This window comes from Equus caballus, chromosome 1 (genome assembly GCF_041296265.1).
Source record: "Equus caballus isolate H_3958 breed thoroughbred chromosome 1, TB-T2T, whole genome shotgun sequence".
In the NCBI taxonomy this organism is placed as follows: Eukaryota; Metazoa; Chordata; class Mammalia; order Perissodactyla; family Equidae; genus Equus; species Equus caballus.
In genome coordinates, this window is record NC_091684.1 from 9,726,613 (window position 1) to 9,743,672 (window position 17,060).

A 17,060-nucleotide genomic window follows, 5' to 3' on the forward strand; every position below is an offset into this window, starting at 1 on the left:
TGGGTGGAATTCCTGACTGGAGGTGCAGTTTGTTTCAGTAGCTTTAAGCTGTGTTTCTCTCCATGGGAGAGTGACTGTCTGATGTAAATACACAGTCGGTGTGCCATGGGGCACTTTGCATCACCCTGAGCGTGCCAGGCCCTCCAGCACATTCTCTTGTCACAGTCAGTACCACAGGGAGAAAGCAAGCTAGAGGTGTATCTTGTCTGTCTTTAAACAAGTTTCCAGGAGGCAGGATGTCCACAGCCACTTCCCTGCACAGGGAAGAAGGGTGCCCGCCCCTTGGCTGCCCTGTTGGCACTCCAGCTGCCAACATAAACCCTGTTGAGATGGGGTGGTGAGTTGATGGGCATCATCATGCGTCTCTGCTTTGGTGTGTCCTGGAAATGTTTCCTGATCAAATGTTTTTGAAAGCTCCATCAGTGAGAGAGGGGAAGGGCTCTGTTCAATACCAAAAGTTCAACTGAGTAGATTTAAAGATCTAGTTGGCTTTATTGAGTGATTCAAAAATCGGGCAGCATCCCATCCAGCAAATAGATAGGTGCTCCGAGGAGCTGTACAGAATGGAAGGTTTTTATAGGCAGAAAGAGGTTTTAGGACAAAGAAGTTAAGAGTGGAGTATTTCAGGCAAGATCATCTTCCCCAGGGGAAGGCAGGGGTCTTATCAGTGTTGATCAGGAAATTCCAGCCTGGTGGGTTTAGAATTCCACTCCTGGGAGAGGCTGAAAAGGCAGTTGGCTAGGTATGAAGTCTTGCGGGGCTTAGCACAAGTGACTCCATTTTGGGCCTGTTGTTTCTTTTTAACATCTCTAATCTTTGTTCATCACTGACTCTGAGCCAGGCACTGTCTTAAGCTCTTTCAGTGCATCATCTCGTCCCATCCTCCCAGTTTCCCTGAAATCCGTGCCCATTTTACATATGAGGACCCTGAGGCTCAGAGGTTAACTCTCCCCCCGAGAGCCACGTGGCTAGTAACAGGCAGGCTCAGGGTTCAGTTTCTGGTCCCAGGCCTTTGAAACTCATGGCGTTTCCTCCCCCTTTAGCTGGCTCCTGAAAGCAGAGGTTTGAACTGGCAGGGGGCATGTGCTTTTTAAACTCAAGTCCGTGTTTTGCTGAGGATGACGAGGCAGTGGCAGAGCAGGTGCCCCTGGTCAGAGTGAGATGTCCAGGCAGGGTCGGGGGACAGAAGGGAGGGGGCGGCACAGATTTGGGATTGCTTGCAGCCCTTCAGTCCTTGGAGAGCTCAGGCACAGGGCTAAGAGCCAGGAGGTGAGGAGCACTCGGAAACCCTCCTCTTAGGGGTGAGTCTTCCATTCTGGGATGAGAGAAGCAAATGTCCCTCGAGCTGTGAATCCCAGCCCCGCCACAGTGCAGGGAGGGCAGTCTTTTCTGAACAGAGGAGGATTCTGGCGCTACCCTGCTTAAGACACTCACTGCCTTCCTGTGGCAGCTGAGTGCCCGAGCCGGCCCAGCCTGCCTCTCCGCCTCCTCCCAGCCGCCTCCCTCTGCATCACTGCTGTGCCCCACACTCTCCTGTCAGAGCCTCGGACAGGCCAACTTCCTGCTGCAGAGCAGGGGTTTGCGAAGTGTGGTCCCTGGACCAGCATCTTCTGGGAACTTGTCAGAAATGCAAACTCTCAGGCCGAGTCCCAGACCCCAGAATCCGGAACTTTGGGAGTGGGCCCATCAGTCTATGTGACAAGCCCTCCAGGTGGGCGTGTTGTGGGCTCAGGTTGGGGAAGCTGGTTCTAGGGCCTTTTCCCACTCCCTCTGCGTCACGTGCTTCTCCTGGTTGCTGTCAGCTTCTCAGCCTGTGGGTCTGGGTTAATCTGACCTCCTGTTCTCTCTCCACCCTGTTTGTGTCCCCAGGGCATGTGTCACAGTGGGCAGTTACAGACATTTGTTTCTTTACCAGCTCCGCTCTGCCTCCGACTAGATTACAAGCTGCTCCATGAGACCAGCGGCCGTGTCTGTTGCATAGCAGCATGTCTCCATTGCCTCGCGGGGCAAGTTGCATGCACAAGATTATTTACAGGATGAATGGATGAATGAGTGAATGAATGAGTGGGGAGTTTGTGAGGCCAGTGGGGAGTTCCACCTAAATCCTTCATGGGGAACAGAGAGGCTCAGCGTGGTGCCCGTCTGGGAAGCGCCCTGCACTGGCCCCTTCTCAGGTCTTTCCCAGTGTGGGGGTACAAGCCCCGAATGCGGGGCCGTGACTTCAGGTCCAGCCTCTGGTGGGTGCCTCCACTTGACCTTGAGCAGGCCCCTCCCCTCCCCTCGGCCTCTGTTTCCATCAAGAGCCGGCTGGAGCAGACAACCTCAAAGGCTTGTCTCGGCTCTGATGTTTTCTAATTTTAAATATATTGGCACTTCCCCTAAACACTTTTTTCTTCATTCCATTTTGATTCTCTGGCCTATGCTGGGGAAAGGGAGGAAGAAACGTCCTGAGTGGGCCTGTCTTAGGTTTGTCTTCATGGTGCACATCTAGTAGTAATGCTGCATGCACCAGAAACTGTCACTCCAGGTGGTAATGGGGCTGGGGGTGGGGTAGGAGCTGACTGGGCCCGAAGAGGGCCGGCCTTTGCCCGCCCCATGGCAGTGGAGGGGGCTCTCCGCACGATGGGCACAAACAGGCTTTATGCTTTTTTTTTTCATGGTAGGGGCTGAAGCTAATTTAAAACACCCCCATTCTGCCACGAACACCCAGCTTTTTTCCTTCTAGAAAGTTCTTGAGTAGCAAAGGCAGGTTCTCTGGAAGAGAGAAAGCTCGTCAGGCTGGTTCTGCCTGTGAGGGGCCGGCCTGTGAGCCTGACAGACGGAGGGAGAATTGGAGAGCTCTGTGCGGCCCACGACTTAACAAGATGATGTTCTCATAATGGTTCATCTGTGTCGGAGGCGACGCAGGTATTTATTTCTGAGGCTGGCACATACTCATTTTCTCCCGAGCTCTGGCCCAGCTTGAGGTCTCCTCTACGAGCGGTGTACAAGGCAGCGGCAACCTGGGGGCTGGAGGCAGCTAATGACTGTTGCAGACAGCTTATCCCCTCTAATTGTGGTTCTCCCTACACATCCTCCTGCATGATGAGAAAAATAATGAAATGGAAAAAGAATAGCGAGCAATGAAACCACTTAGTATCTGTACGTATTTTGTCAAACGTTTCATCATCTTGTTGTTCCCACCGTGTTCAGCAATTCTGCCAGGGTGCACGGCCGTGTGCAGCCAGGGATGATGGAAGAGCTGTGGTCCCTGTCCTTGAGGAACTCAGGGTCGAGCTGGGAAGGAAAGGAAAGACGATGCGGGAATGTCTGCTTGGAGAAAGGAGACTCGGAGGAGGAACCTGGGGAGCTGGGGGCTCTCCACCTGGTGGGGGGGCTGGCAGTTCAAGCAGACTGGGATCTTTCCACACACACAGAGCCAGTGGGGCTTGGAGGGGGCTGGCTGTGGCCAGGCCATTGGTTTGGAACGCTCACGCTGGTGGCCGGGCGTTCAGAGACGGGAGACGGGAGCCCCACTTAGGAGGCTGGGATAGAGTCCAGGCAGGTGCTGACGGGGCCCGAACGCAGGGAGTGGCGCTGAACTGGGGAGAGGTGGGAGATGAGAAACATTTGGGAAGACCACAGAGAGGCAGAGCGGGAGACGGGAAATGGAGCAGGGTCCTTGGAGGAGGGGTGGCGGGCCCGGGGGAGGAGAGCTGGAGAAGGGGCCTCAGAGTGGAAGGGGAAAGGACCCATTCTTTTTTGGAGATTTGCCAACAGTTTGGGGCCAACTGTGAAGTTAGGGGGAACAGTCCCCAAGACTGCCTCACTTCTGGCACCATTCGCAAGTTGGCAGGGGCCCCTAGACCACCCTCAGGTTGAGTAATTCTCTGGAAAGGATGGCAGAACACACTGAAGACTATTATTTTCATGGTTACGATTTAAAAGAGGGAAAGGACACGTGAAAATCAGCCAGGGGAAGAAGCACATGGAGACCCAGGAGGTCTCCTGTCAGCCTGTCCCCAAGGGGCATGTGCAGTGTCAACACCTCCACCCACCGTGTGTGCCAGTACGCACAGAGCATTGCCCACCAGGGAAGCCGTCCTCAGCCATGGGTGTTGAGAGTATTTACTGGGGCTCGATCACATGCTACCCATGTGGCTGACCTTTAGTCTCTAGTCCCTCGTGGAGGTCAAGTGATACTGTGTGGCCCCAAACCCCCGTCATAACCCGCTGGCTGTAGGACTGTCCAGTGGCCAGATCTCCCAGGCAAGCAAAGACACTCTTATCAGGCAGGACATCCCAAGTGGCCTAGAGGTGATCTCCCAGGACCGAGGACAAAGGGCAGACCTCTGGGTGAGGGTAATTCTTCACTACAAGGCTGGCAGTCTGGCATGAGAGAAAGTGCCAGGGAAGGCCGAGGACCCCCGACAGCTGTGGGTAGGAGAGAACAGCTTCGTATCACGCTGCTCGTATTCAGGTGTGCACACCCCCATGGTCATGGGCGTCCGTGGGGCCCAGGCATGTAGCGGTTCGCTCACCTCGCTTCTCTCCGAGGTATTTTTCACGGCTGTCTCGTGCTGGGCATAGGAGCAGAGATGTCTAGCCAGGATATTGTGCAAAGAAAATTCGCACCGTTGGTGGGTGTGCCCTTGGCCTCTCCCTCACCTCAGTCCTCACTGTGAAATGTGCTGTGGGGCCACCTGCAGGGATGTCTTGAGGATTAAATGTGGCCCTAAGTGTGGGAATCCTTTGTGCGTGTAGCGCAGAACCCTTCACGAAGAAGCAAGAACACATGGTGTTTAAAATCCAGCTTCTGAAGGCAACTGTTTGCAAGGATGACCCTTTGGCACTGGTTTATAATGCATGCTGTGATACTTTTGGGAAAGTGCCTTCTGGGGTTGGGGGGATTGCTCCTGAAATAACGCCTGCCTCCTTCTTTGACCCCAGGTGAGGCTCCAGGTTGGGCTGTACGCTGTGTATCTTCTGGACTGGCTCACTGTTTTTAATAAAGAACAGTTCCTCATTCTCCGCCTGGAAGACCACGCATCCAACGTCAAGTACACCATGCACAGGGTCTTCCAGTTTCTCAATCTCGGTATGAACGTGGCGCTGGAGACCCGTGGGGCAGGAGCTCCAGGGACACTGGCTTTGAGGCACTCACTGAGTCACACGCAGCCTCGCTGAGCTGGGCGGGGACAGGCTGAACTGGGAGGCCAGTTCAGTACCTGTTTATCAAGCACCAGCCGCACACGGGCCTTGTGCACGGTGTGGTGGCGGGGGGAGTCCCGGGGGGGGAAGAGATGGAGTCTTGTCTGGGAGCTGATGGTCCAGCGGAGGGAGAGGAGGCAGCCATGGCTCAAATCACATGGGGGATGGTTAGCATGATCACGTAGGTTCGTACAGATGACCTGGGGTCCCAGCTGCTGAAGGGATCCTGGAAGACTTCATGGAGAGAAATGGTCTGGGAGCTGAGCCTTGAGGCTGGGCAGGATGTCAGTGGGTGGCTGGGACAGTCCTGCAGGGGACACAGGGCTTGGAGGAGGGAACAGAAAGGTCATCACATTGTTTCAGGTGGTTGGGGACTCCTGGAGTCAGACCTGTGTGGCTGGGTTTTGGCTGCTGGTCCCGGCTCCTGGGCCTCTGGGGAGGGGGAGCCTGCCCTCAGCCTGAGGATGCCATTGCCCAGAGACCTGAGTGGCATATTGTGGAGCAGTCTCTGCCGGCCATGGTGACGGCTGGTAGAGGTGCATACTGGGGTGTGGAGTGTTGTCCGTGTGGACGGGGCATCCAAGGCCTGCTTGAAAGGCTGGAGCAGAGCTCATGTTCCTTCCTAGGACACATCCTGTGGCCCTGTCTAATTATGTTGCCTGGGACTTTTGTTAATTGAGTATTTCTTGAAATCTCTTGGCCCACCACTGGGCCTTGGGACCCTGTTAGCACTTGATTTTCCTTCTCCTTTTCTTGGAGAGCTGGTGATGAGATGGAGTGTGATTACTTTTTCCTTTTAAGGCCTAGAACCGTTTTTCTTTGATTTGGCCACCTGTAGACTCTGTCGCATTAATGAGCTTGTCTTTAGTCTCTAAGATGAATGGTAAGGCCAGTTCTGATCCTTCTATCTCATGTAACTCTAGGACACTGGGAGATGGTTTTTCCGTGTGTGGGCTCAGGACTCTGGCCAGATCCCAAGAGCCCAGGGCACAGAAGCCTGGGCAGTGATCCGGGGCTTAAGCCAGTGAGAGGCTTATGGTCCAGAGGGCTGGGGGTGGCGGTGGCAGCCTCAGGTGGCAGCACCTGCTGGCTCATTCCCGGGTCTCTCCCTGCTGATATCCTTGCTACAGGTGGAGGGTCAGCCGGTGGGGGTCTCTGGGCACAGGTGGCTCCTCTCCTCACCCTCCCTCTGGCTGCTTCGCAACACAACACACAGGGTGAAATATGGTGCAGCGATGGGGCCCTCTGCAACAGCCTGGAGTAGAAACGAGGGTGGCAGAATTCCAGCAGGCTGGTTAGCAGGAAAATCTAAGCACATGGACTGTGCCTGGCCCATCACACAGGCTGATGGCTGTGGGAGCCAGCCCTTTACAGGCAGGTGGAAATGGAACCAGGTGAGGCTGGGGTGAGGCTTCATCCTACAGATCCAGCTGCGCTTCCGAGGGCAGGCGTTAAGCCCTGGGCCTGGTATCTCTGCTATTTCGTAATGGCATCTCTGCTCCCACCCTCAGCTCCTTCCAAATGGATGCGGCCAAAGAATTTTAATCTCTGAACACATTCTTAAGGGAAAGTCCTGTCTCAACATGAAGCATGGCTGGGTTTTTGCGAAGTCCCTTTTGGCTTCCACCTCACAGGAGTCTTGTCTTTTTGTTCCAGGGCCCTTAAGTGAGAAGCAAGAGGCTTTGATGACAAAGAGCCCTGCGTCCAACGCGCGGCGCCCTGAGGACCGGAACCTGGGGCCCATGTGGCCAGTCACACAGAGGATCCTGCAGGACTTCTACGGGCCTTTCAACACCAGGCTGGTGCAGGTTCTTGCTGATGAGGCGTTCGCCTGGAGGAAGACCTGAGGGCTGCCGCCAGGCCGCGGTTCCAGGCGTACTGTGATTTCAGAGGCTGCTTTCTGTGGCGAAGCGTCGTGCTCAGAGCATGGAGAAAACCGGGATTCGAGTCTTCTTTCCCTCCCTAGGCACATGTTTATTAGAACCAACTCAGAATTCCCTTTGTGATGGTCAGTAGCCCAGCAGTGGACCCTTCTCAGTCTCTCTGGCAGAGGCCCCTGGGGACTCCAGTGACAGAGTCCCCTTCTGCTCCAGGAGGCCTGGCGGAGGCCGGCGGGTGTGACTGCTTGCTGAGAGGGAGCATCGAGTCAGGGTGACAGTCCTGGGATCCGACTGAGCACACTAGAAGTCACCCCAGAACTTACCCTTCATGTCCAGTGTTGAAACACTCTGTTCAGATCATTCACCTCGTTTGGGCGGAGAATGGAGGCTCTTTCGGTTTTTTTCCTTTTACTGCAAAGTCAGCCCTTGGCTCTCTTCAGATACAAACTCCGTAACTTCACTCCTTAACGAGAGGAAAACACAAGTCCGTTTTTGGCAGCACGTTCATCTCTCAGACCTCCCATCCTATCTTTGTGGACTTATGTTTAACATAGAGAATGACGCCGTTTAAAACAAACCGCTTTCTGTGTTTCACTAACCCAAGCTCTCTTTTCTGCCTCCTTAGATATTTCCTCAAGAGTTTATTCAGCTGATAATTGGACCAAATTCAGTTTAGAATGGGGGAGAAATTTTTGCTGTTAATGCCAGACTGAGCAACTTCAAGGAATTGAACACTTCATGGAAAGTCTAGGTACCTCGGGCCCTCCTCATGCACACAAGGTCATCAGAACTGGAGGGGGTTCAAAGTTCTAGTTCTGGCCACTGACAGGCTCCATTTTTCTGCCTTCCCCCTGGAATCACCCACGTTCTCTGCCGTGTGTGGCCAGAGGCCCTTACCCCGTTCACAGACTGTAAGATGCTGGTGTCCTGATTCAGAAACACAATGCATAAGCCCTCCTGGGGCCGAACATGGTATGCTGGGTTTCTTAAAGGAACTTTCTGGGACACCTGGCAGCTTGATTCCCTGATGGGTGGGCTGAAGGTCTTGTTATTTCTTGGAGGTGCTGGGGAAAGAGTGCAGAGGACACTGGAGCCCGGTCAGCACCCAGCCCCAGGTGCGGCCCCGCTGCAGCTGTGCACGCGAGTGTGGGCAAGGAAAGCGTCCTGTGAACCAGAACCAAAGTCAGAAAGTGCAGATGACAACATAGCTGACCATCCGTCGCGGGCGTGAGGATTTACCCGGCGGTCCAGCCCCAGCGCCGTCGTCTCTGCCGGCAGAACTGGGGGGCACCGCCCATTCAAAGGCCTGCAGAGGGCCCTCAGTACTGGCACGGCCAGACGATTTCTGCTACTGAAAGAGCGATGTGTCCTGAGCAGCCACTTTCAAAAGGGACAGTCCCCTGCCTTCCCCTCACAGCCGGCACTCGGAGCAGCAGCCAGCAGGGGCGTCTGGCCTGCGCCCAGGGGTGCTGTCGGGAGATGTCACTTCAGTGCGCGTGTGTATTTATTTGCAGTGCAGGGTGTGTGTGTGCGTGTGGGTGCATTTTCGGAGTGAGTTCCCTTCAGTTCTGTTGCTCATGCAGCTCCCCCTCCCCTGTGGACACAGCCCTTCCATGGATTCGTTTCTCTGCCAATTGGCTTGTCATTTTCAGTCCATATTTTGCCATTCCACCCCAACCGTAATTACAAGGGATTTTTCTTACGCACTCCTGTGCATGTGAATAACATGTAGTGTAATTCTGCTTCTTACAGAAGTATTCTGAAGGTATTGTTTCCAATATTACTTGGTTTATTATACAAGCCTTTTTGTATACACAGGCCCACCCTTCTGTGCCAATCCGTGCCATCTGGACACAGTTTCTCTCAAGGGGCCTTTCTCCAAAGGGCCTCTCCGCTGGCTTGGCTTTCTCTCGTTCAAGGCCGGGTCCTGTTGACAGCACAGGTGCCGTTTCGAGCGGTGGTCCTAGAGCCTGTCGTGCAAAACCAAAGCAAAGTGGAGCCTTTCTCGACCTGGTATTGAAGTGACTTTGTGCTCCCCAAAGCTATGTATCCGATCGTATTAAATCCTACTCCCTTAGTCATGCAGGTATGTTAAGTGAACCGCAGTTATGCTGTCCTGTCATTAATATTTAACGTAATTCGATGTGGGCCCTGTGCCTGGGACCCGTGCTCTTCCCGCCATCCTGAGTGCTCGTGGCGGGTCCTCCCTGTGGGGGCCGCGGTGCGTGAAGGAGTTGTGGGAGTAGTTCAGTGTCTTCCTTGCACATGTTGTACACAGTCTGTGCAGGGGACCTACCGCATACAGTGACAGGTGAGAGAGAGCAGAGAGAGGGGTTCAGATGCTGTGTTACCGTGGACTCCCCACGTGGGGCCTGCTGGGGTGAGCCAGGGGGACGACAGCTGGCCCTGACCTCAGACAGGCCTAACGTTGTCTTCAGACATTGGGACTTGAAGGTTGCGTGACCACAGGCCCTGCTACTCCCAATAGGCTCCCCGGCGTGGCTGCTTCCCTCCTTTCTGTGGCCTGCCTGGGCCTGGGGGCTGCGAGTTTGAGACCCTTTGTGTCACTGGGTGCGTGTCATTATCACTGGACACTCAGGGTCCCCTGGCTGCATTCAGGGTGGGGCGAGCCTGAGGGAGGAGATGGGTTGTCTCAAGTTTGGGGTTCTGGAAGCCTGTGCCACCCGGAGGACAGCACGGACCCTGGGTTGGTCCCTGAGTTCTGGAAAGACCCACTCTGAGTGAACCTCTGTTCCCAGCACTGCCCCCCACAGTGGTGTGTTGGGGGAAGGGGAGCTGGTGAGTCCAGCCCTAGAACAAGGATGCTGAAGCCAGAAACGGCTTTGCTCAGCAGAGAAAAAACTGTGCCTGTAGGGAGATGGGGCGAGTGGGAGACCAGGCTCCGGGTGCCACAGGACAGATGGGTGAGTCTTGAGGGTTGATTGCATACCCTTGCCCAGAGGCCTTTCCAGAACCCTCTGCTTCATGGCTACCTGCCCCCTACTGCGGAACCAGCTTGCAGGGAACATTCCAGTGAGGGCCATCTGCATCTTAATGTAAACCTTCCTCTGGAACGACCTCTCTCCAAGTGACCCGATTTGGTAACCCATGCCAAGACCTGCTCCTGATGAAGGAATCTGAGGCTCGAGCGGCAGGGAGCACGGCATTGTGTGTGGGCGGTGTTTTCCTGTTGCTCCAGAAACCTCACCCTGTGGGCACCGGCTTTGCTTGTGGATGAAGCACGTCCTGTGAGACTCGTGGGAAGGCATCACTCTCCCAGCCCTCACCTGCAGGCCCCCTGCAGAGCAGCCCGGAGAATGGGTCCCTGTGGGCGTGGGCGGAGGCTGCAGCAACATGAGCACCAGCCGGCTCTGGGGAGCTGCGTTAGTGTCCCACGGCTGCTGTGGCAAATTACCCCAACCTGAGTGGCTAAAAACAACACAGCTGCATTATGTTACAGTTTTGGAGGCCGGAAATTCAAAATCCTTCCCACTGAGCTAAAGTCAAGGCGTGGGCAGCGCCGTGTTCCTTCTGGAAGCTCTTGGGGAGAATCGTTTCTTAGCCTCTTCCAGCTTCTCGAGGCTACTTGCAGTCCTTGGCTTGTGGCCCCCTCCTCCCTCTTCAAAGTGTAGCATCTTCAAATCTCTTTCTGACTGTGCTTCCCTCTGCTTCTGTGGTCTGGTCACCTTCTGTGAACCCCACCCTTGGCCTCTTGTAAGGACCCTTGTGATTATTCTGGGCTCACCGGATAATGCAGGATCATCTCCCCATCTCAAGGTCACATCTGCAAAACCCTTTTGCCATGTAAGGTGATGTATTTATAGGCTCCGGGCATTGGGACGCAGACATCTTTGGGGGCCGTTATTCAACCAGCCATAGCGGGGTGGTCCAGTGAGCTGGTTGGGCCATCAAGGGATGGAGGCATGCTCACCGGCCTGTCCCTTGCAGCTGTGCCCTGTGGGGCTCAAGCAGGTCTGAGTGGGCGGCGGCTGCCTAGCAGAGGGTGGAGCTTCTGGACATGTCTGTTCTGAGATGATGCGTCTTCCTGTGGGCAGGACTGTGACTAGGGTGGGCAGGACAGCTGGGTAGGGCCAGAAACCCACCTTCTTCCCAAAGTCAAATACACTCATTCTTCTGTATGTTTCTCCCACGTGAGCCCCTAGCCCCAGAGAGGACCATTTCTCCAGCTCCAGGTAGGAGTGATTTTTGAGTGCTTAGAAGTTTTGTGGGTTTTTTTATTTTCTCAGTTCCCCCAGGAGACCCACATGAGCCACACGGGCAGTTTTGAGTTTCCCAAGTTCAGCTATTTTCGCGTTAGTCATGCTTCAAAGGGAGCAGCTGGTGAAAGCCACAAAAATAGTTAGAATGTTTTCTGGTCCCTGAGAGATCCTCGGGGGCCAGTGGCCACTGTGGCCCCAGCCGCCTGCTCCAGGGCTGGCTTTGGAAGGCTGACCGCCAGCCTCACTTTCATGCGTTGTGCCTGATGGCCCCAAGCTGGACTCGATCCAACAAACTCTGCTGTGTCCTGCCCCCCCCCCCCACCCCCACCCCTCGGCCTGGCTGGCCCCTCATTCCTCTCCATTCCCGTCCTTTGTAGACCTGCTCCTGCTCAGGTCTTGGGCAGAAGGGCAGAGAACTCTGGAGGGTCCTGGGCTCCCTAAGGCTGCTGGGTTGCTGCCTGCAGAGAGCCTGTGTGGGACGAGGACTGAGCACAGAGGCGGAAACCAGGGAACCAGGAGATGGCAGCAGGCACAGGAGGAGCAAAAGTTCACCCTCAGTGGCCACCCAGGAGTGGCCGTGTCCTCCTGCCAGGGGCACAAGGGACCGACTCAGGTCTGCCCCTCTGCTTTCACTGTCACCCTCCAGGGCCAAGCAAGGAGTCGAATAGTCTACTCCATGCTGGGCAGCATTGGCTGACCGCCCGTCAGGCCCACGCTGAATTGGGCACAGAGGCGAGCGCAAGAGGACCTCCTCTCCCACAGAGCCCTGTGCTGGGGGCAGCAGTGGGGGGCAGGGTGTGGCACAGAGGCCCCCGGGGCTCCCTGTGGCTTTTCGCCAGGCACCCTCAGCTCTGCCTGCATGGAGGCTCAGGTCCTGACCAGTGACCTTCCACCAAAAAGGACGGGCTGCCTTGCACTCATCAAACTCTGCCCTGAGAGGGACAGTATGGGGAGAGGGCCTGGAGCCAGATGAGCTGGGTCCCCCAGCAGAGGGCCTCAGATGCACCCATCCCATAACCTGGGGGCACCATTGGCCCCTTCCACATCCACAGGTCTGTGGGCCTTGGGAGTGGGTGTCAGAGTTAATGAGGCAATGGTATGCGAAAGTACAAACTGAGGATCAGAGAGGCTGCACACCTGCCTGAGGCCACACAGCTCTGATCCCCAGAAAGGAAGAGCAGAATGCCAACTCAGAGATTTTACTTTTTAACTTCAAAGTCAATGCCTTTAACTATGGTGCTCGACTATACTCCCCCCTAACCCCCCCCAAGCAGCTTGTCTGCATTTCATGTGTCAGGAATCCTTCCCCCTCCCTTCAGCCCCCATTTTGAAGGCCCTCAGGGATGGGGCAGTGCTTCCTGGGTCTTCTGGGCCCAAGGTTTCTGCGGACCTACCCACTTAGGGCTCTAGCTGGTGGCTGGAGGTCTAGGGGGAAAGGAAAGGCAATGAACAGGACTTTGTTCTTCCCAGAGGGTCTCGCAGCTGAGACTCCTGCTGGCAGAGGCGGCCTCCCCACCCTGGGTCTGCTTGGGGGAGCCTCCCACCCACAGGATGGGGGCTAGCTGGAAGGGGCGGGCAGTCTCATGGGAAGTGGGTTGTCCGCCCCTGGACTCAGCCCCACCCGCCTGCCTCAAAGGCACCACGGGGACACACTCCAGCTAGGAAGTGTGCAAAGAGTCAAAATTTAACTTAACAAGTATTTTCTGAATGTCTGCTTTGCACAAGGCACTGGGCCAGGTGTTGGGGTGGGGGCTGTTTGTTTGCTCCTTCACCGATGCCTCCGCCGGTTCTTCCATCAAGAATTTATGGAGCCCTGACTGAGCGGCCGCTGCTGGATGGTCCCAGGAGAGCAGACCCGGTCCCTGCCCACAGGGAGCTGGGCTAGTGCGCAGACAGATAGTGATCAGAGCATCACCCAAGCAAAGCAGAACTGCAACAGCGTGAGTGCGGCTGGAAGGTACCTGGGACAGTGATGTGTTCCCGGCGAGACCTCTGCCCCTCCCCTGGCCACTGCATTCCCTGTGTCACCTCATCTGCCTCAGAGACCACGCCAGAACTGATGACCCAGCTTCTCCCAAGTGACATGGACACAAGTACCGGCACGCTTCGGGCCTGCCAGGGCACCCCAGGGCCCTGCACCCCTGTTCCTAACCCCACACCCTGATGCTCACAGAAGCCACCGCACCTGCCATCGGGTCCCCTGGGCCTCACGGCCTCATCCCCCCCAGAATGCCCCCTTTACCTTCTTGCTGTAGCTCAGGGTGGGCAAAGATTTCCCATAAAAGGGCAGATGGTAAATATGTTAGACTTTGCGGGCCCAAGAGGCAAAATAGTAGATAAGTAATTTCTCATAAAGCAGGAGAGAAAACAATTTCCACAAACATTTATTGACAAAATTTTAAATATAATCATTCAGTACAACTTTTTGGTAATACAGGTCTGCTTATGAGAAAAGGGAATTCTTTTTGAGGGTGGGTAACACTTTGCTTAATTGAGGTTTAAATTTACCAAACCGGGGCCAGCCCCGTGGCCGACTGGTTAAGTTCGCGCTGTGCTTTGGCAGCCCAGGGTTCACCAGTTTGTATCCTGGGCACGGACCTATGCACTGCTCATCAGGCCATGCTGTGGCGGTGTCCCACGTAGGAGAACTAGAAGGACTTACAACTGTGATATACACCTATGTACTGGGGTTTTGGGGAGAAAAAAAAGAGGAAGATTGGCAATGGATGTTAACTCAGGGCCAACCTTCCTCACCAAAAAAAAAAAAAGTTACCAAATCAATTGCAGAAGTTCCCCTGTAAAGACCATTCTGAGCTCCATCTCCTGGTCCTGCTAACCTCCTACACACTCTCACTTGGTGTCCAGGACACTGGACTCCAACCTCCATAGCTGCTGCTTCCTGGCACTGGCTCTTCTTTCTGACTGAAATGTTGGGGTGCCCATGGCTCAGTCCTCAGCCCTCTGATCTAGCCGTCCTCTCCCGTGACCAGTCTTATCCAGTCTGTGGCCTCAACCACCATGTCTACACTGACGACTCCCAGACCTTGGGCCCGAGCTGCCAGCTGGGGCGTGTTCCCACTGGAGTTCAGGCATCTCCAAACTAAGTGAACCACAGCCCTTGGGGCCTGCCCCACTGACCCCCTCCCACGGGGTCCCTTCCCCCTCACCGTGGCCAGCCTGTGTAGACCAACTCTCTGGGCTCCCGCCTGGTCACTGCTCTCTCTCCCACTGACCCTGGGACCCACCTCACTTCCTCTCCCGCCCTTCCTGTTTCTCCAGCGTGGATGGTTCTCCTCTCGACTGCTTCCTTCAGGTCCACTTAAGTGTCCCATCCTCCTTGCAGCTTGACCACACAGCCACTCCCCTACCCCTTCCCAAGTCACTCTCTCAAGTTCCTCTTTTCTTCTCCCACATCAGGGAAGCCACGCTCTGCTATGTCCACCCGCTAATCCTGACCATTCCTCACCATCACCCCTGTGTTAATTGTGTTTTTCATTCTCTTTGAATGCTTTGAATCTTGGGAACTTTCTGACCTGGGACAGACTGCCTCTCCCAGGGCCACCTATTTCCTAGGGACACCCAGCGTCTCCCCTGCAAGTGAGCCTGTGATGTGCCAACCACCCAATCTGGAACCCACTCTCCAGACCACCTCCTTTATCAGTTGTTTACACTGGGGCCACTGCCCACCTCCCTAATCACCCCAGGGCCAGGTACCCAACAACCAGGACAGCCCCCAGCCTGGAGCCACTGAAGGTCCTCAAACTAGCCAGTCCTATCCCTGCGCAGCCTCATCACCTTGCTGCACCCTCTCCTTCCCTGGAAACCACAGTAAAGGCCCTTGACCACATTTCCCCCCCGTCTGCCTCCTGCCTGACCCAGTGCTTGCCTGTGCCCCCTGTGTGGTGTGGTGTGCCCCCTTTTCTTGGGAACTGTGAGTAACAAACTGCCTTTTCAATGGCAGTCATCTCCTGCTCTGTTGGCTTCACCATGCCTGACTCATAGTAAAACCTGCATTTTAGAGCACCACCCCCCTCCCCACCCCCCCCCCCCCCCCCCCCCCCCCCGCAATGATGAGAGCCCAGCCAAGGCCCTCCTGGCCCCCACTGCTGCTCTTTCCCTGCCATCAGAAGCCAGGGCCATCTTTCAGAACATCCCTCACACCACGTCACTCTCTTCCTTGAGACCCTCCCCAACTTCCCAGCTCACTTAGGATAAAATGCAAAGACCTGCCTGTGGCCTTCCAGACCCTCCCTGACCCGCCCGGCCCACCCCTGAGACCTCAGCCAACCCCACTCCCCAAGCCCCTCAGTCCAGCCACGCTGACCTCCCAGTGGTTCCTCAAGCATGCCAAGCCCTTCCTTGTGCCAGGCCTGTGCCCTCACGGTTCCCCTGCCTGGCACACCCTTCCCTGGCCTTTGCAAGGCTGGCGCCTTCGCCTCATGGAAGTCGGTAGCTGGAGAGGATGTCCTGCAATGTCCCCGCGGCATCGCAGCATCTGTAATTGTAGTTAATCGGGCAAGTTAAGTGGGGAAAGGCTACTTAACCACATATATATCTTGTAAACATTTTACTTTTACTTAAAATATTTAAAGTACGTTTGTCTTTTGATAAAGGGCCAAAGCCTTTCCTCTGAACGGGAGTCTGCAGATGAGAGTTCCAGGTCATCTTTGTTGAGGAAATGGAGTCAGGACAAATCGGCACTGGTTTCCGGTTTTGGTTCTCTCTCAAGGGGCATGAGAACCGGAAGACGCCTGCAAAGCCATCTGAAAGCAGAGTCTTTCTCCATTTATATGGTTATTCTCCCCAGATCATTTCCCTCATCTGTGCTGGGACTTTCCACACTGACTTTGAGAGAGAAACTTGTATTCTACACTCATATTTCGTTAGTTTGCATCAGTGGTTCTCAAATGGTGGTCTGGGGATGCTGCGGACTCTTGAGGTCCTTTCGGAAGATCCACCCATCAAAACTATTCTCGTGATTGTACCAAGACGTCACTCCCTTCACGCTCTCATTTCCTCACGAATGTACCAGTGACGATTTCCAGCCACCATGGGCCACTCCAACAGTGGATGGAGTCTGTGTTCGTGCATTCGTGTACTTTAAAAATTCTCAGCTTTAATTCCTAATATAGTAAATATTGATAGATGTAAACCACGTAAACACAATCTCTTTGGGATCTCCAATAATTTTTAAGGGTGTAAAGGAGTCTTGATGCTAAACAGTTTCAGAACTGCCATTTGATGTATTTAATTAAATCGTGCATTTATAATATCAAGCACACCCAGCATAAGAAAGACTTAGGAACAAACAGAGGGGATTGTGGAAGCACAGTCAACTGGAGGGCGTTTTATAGAATGGCCAAGAGCACAGAGCACGCCCTGAGCATCAGCCAGGATGTTTAGGGGACAAGGAGACAGACCTGTCAGCCAGGGAGGCTGGATAAGAGACCACCTGTAATGGGTGAGTAATAATGGTGCCAGCTCTTTCCTGAGCACATGCTGAGTGCCAGGCCCGATGCTAAGTTCTCCACGTGTCTGTCTCCTTGGATCCTAACCACAACCCTAGGAGGGAGCTTCTATCTTTATTCAGGTCCACCATTATGCAGGTCGGGACCAAATAATGAGCCCAGACCCCCAGCGACTAAGGAGCAGAGTTGGTCCTTGGTCTCAGGTCTGCTGGATCCAGGGCCTGATTTAACCTGCGCTTCTTGCCTCCGAGTCCCTGAAGTCTGAGTTTCCAAGGAGGCGGTGGAGAGGGCAGAGTCTCGGG

The 17,060-nt window shown here is 54.8% G+C and overlaps 1 protein-coding gene across 15 annotated transcripts in view; it reads left to right on the forward strand.

Annotated features, from left to right (window-relative positions):
• The window catches only part of CHST15 (carbohydrate sulfotransferase 15), a 79,031-nt gene extending 69,856 nt beyond the window's left edge, over nt 1–9,175 (forward strand). For 11 of the 15 annotated variants that reach the window (XM_023637643.2, XM_070255171.1, XM_070254946.1 and 8 more), the window contains 2 exons: nt 4,930–5,077; nt 6,847–9,175. In XM_023637643.2, coding sequence (XP_023493411.1) covers nt 4,930–5,077; nt 6,847–7,037 — 339 coding nt within the window. In that variant the 3' untranslated portion in view covers nt 7,038–9,175. The remainder of the gene's footprint in view (nt 1–4,929; nt 5,078–6,846) is intronic. The other 4 variants (XM_070255372.1, XM_070255520.1, XM_070255441.1 and 1 more) reach the window with 1 other exon arrangement.
• Nucleotides 9,176–17,060: the final 7,885 nt, after the last annotated feature.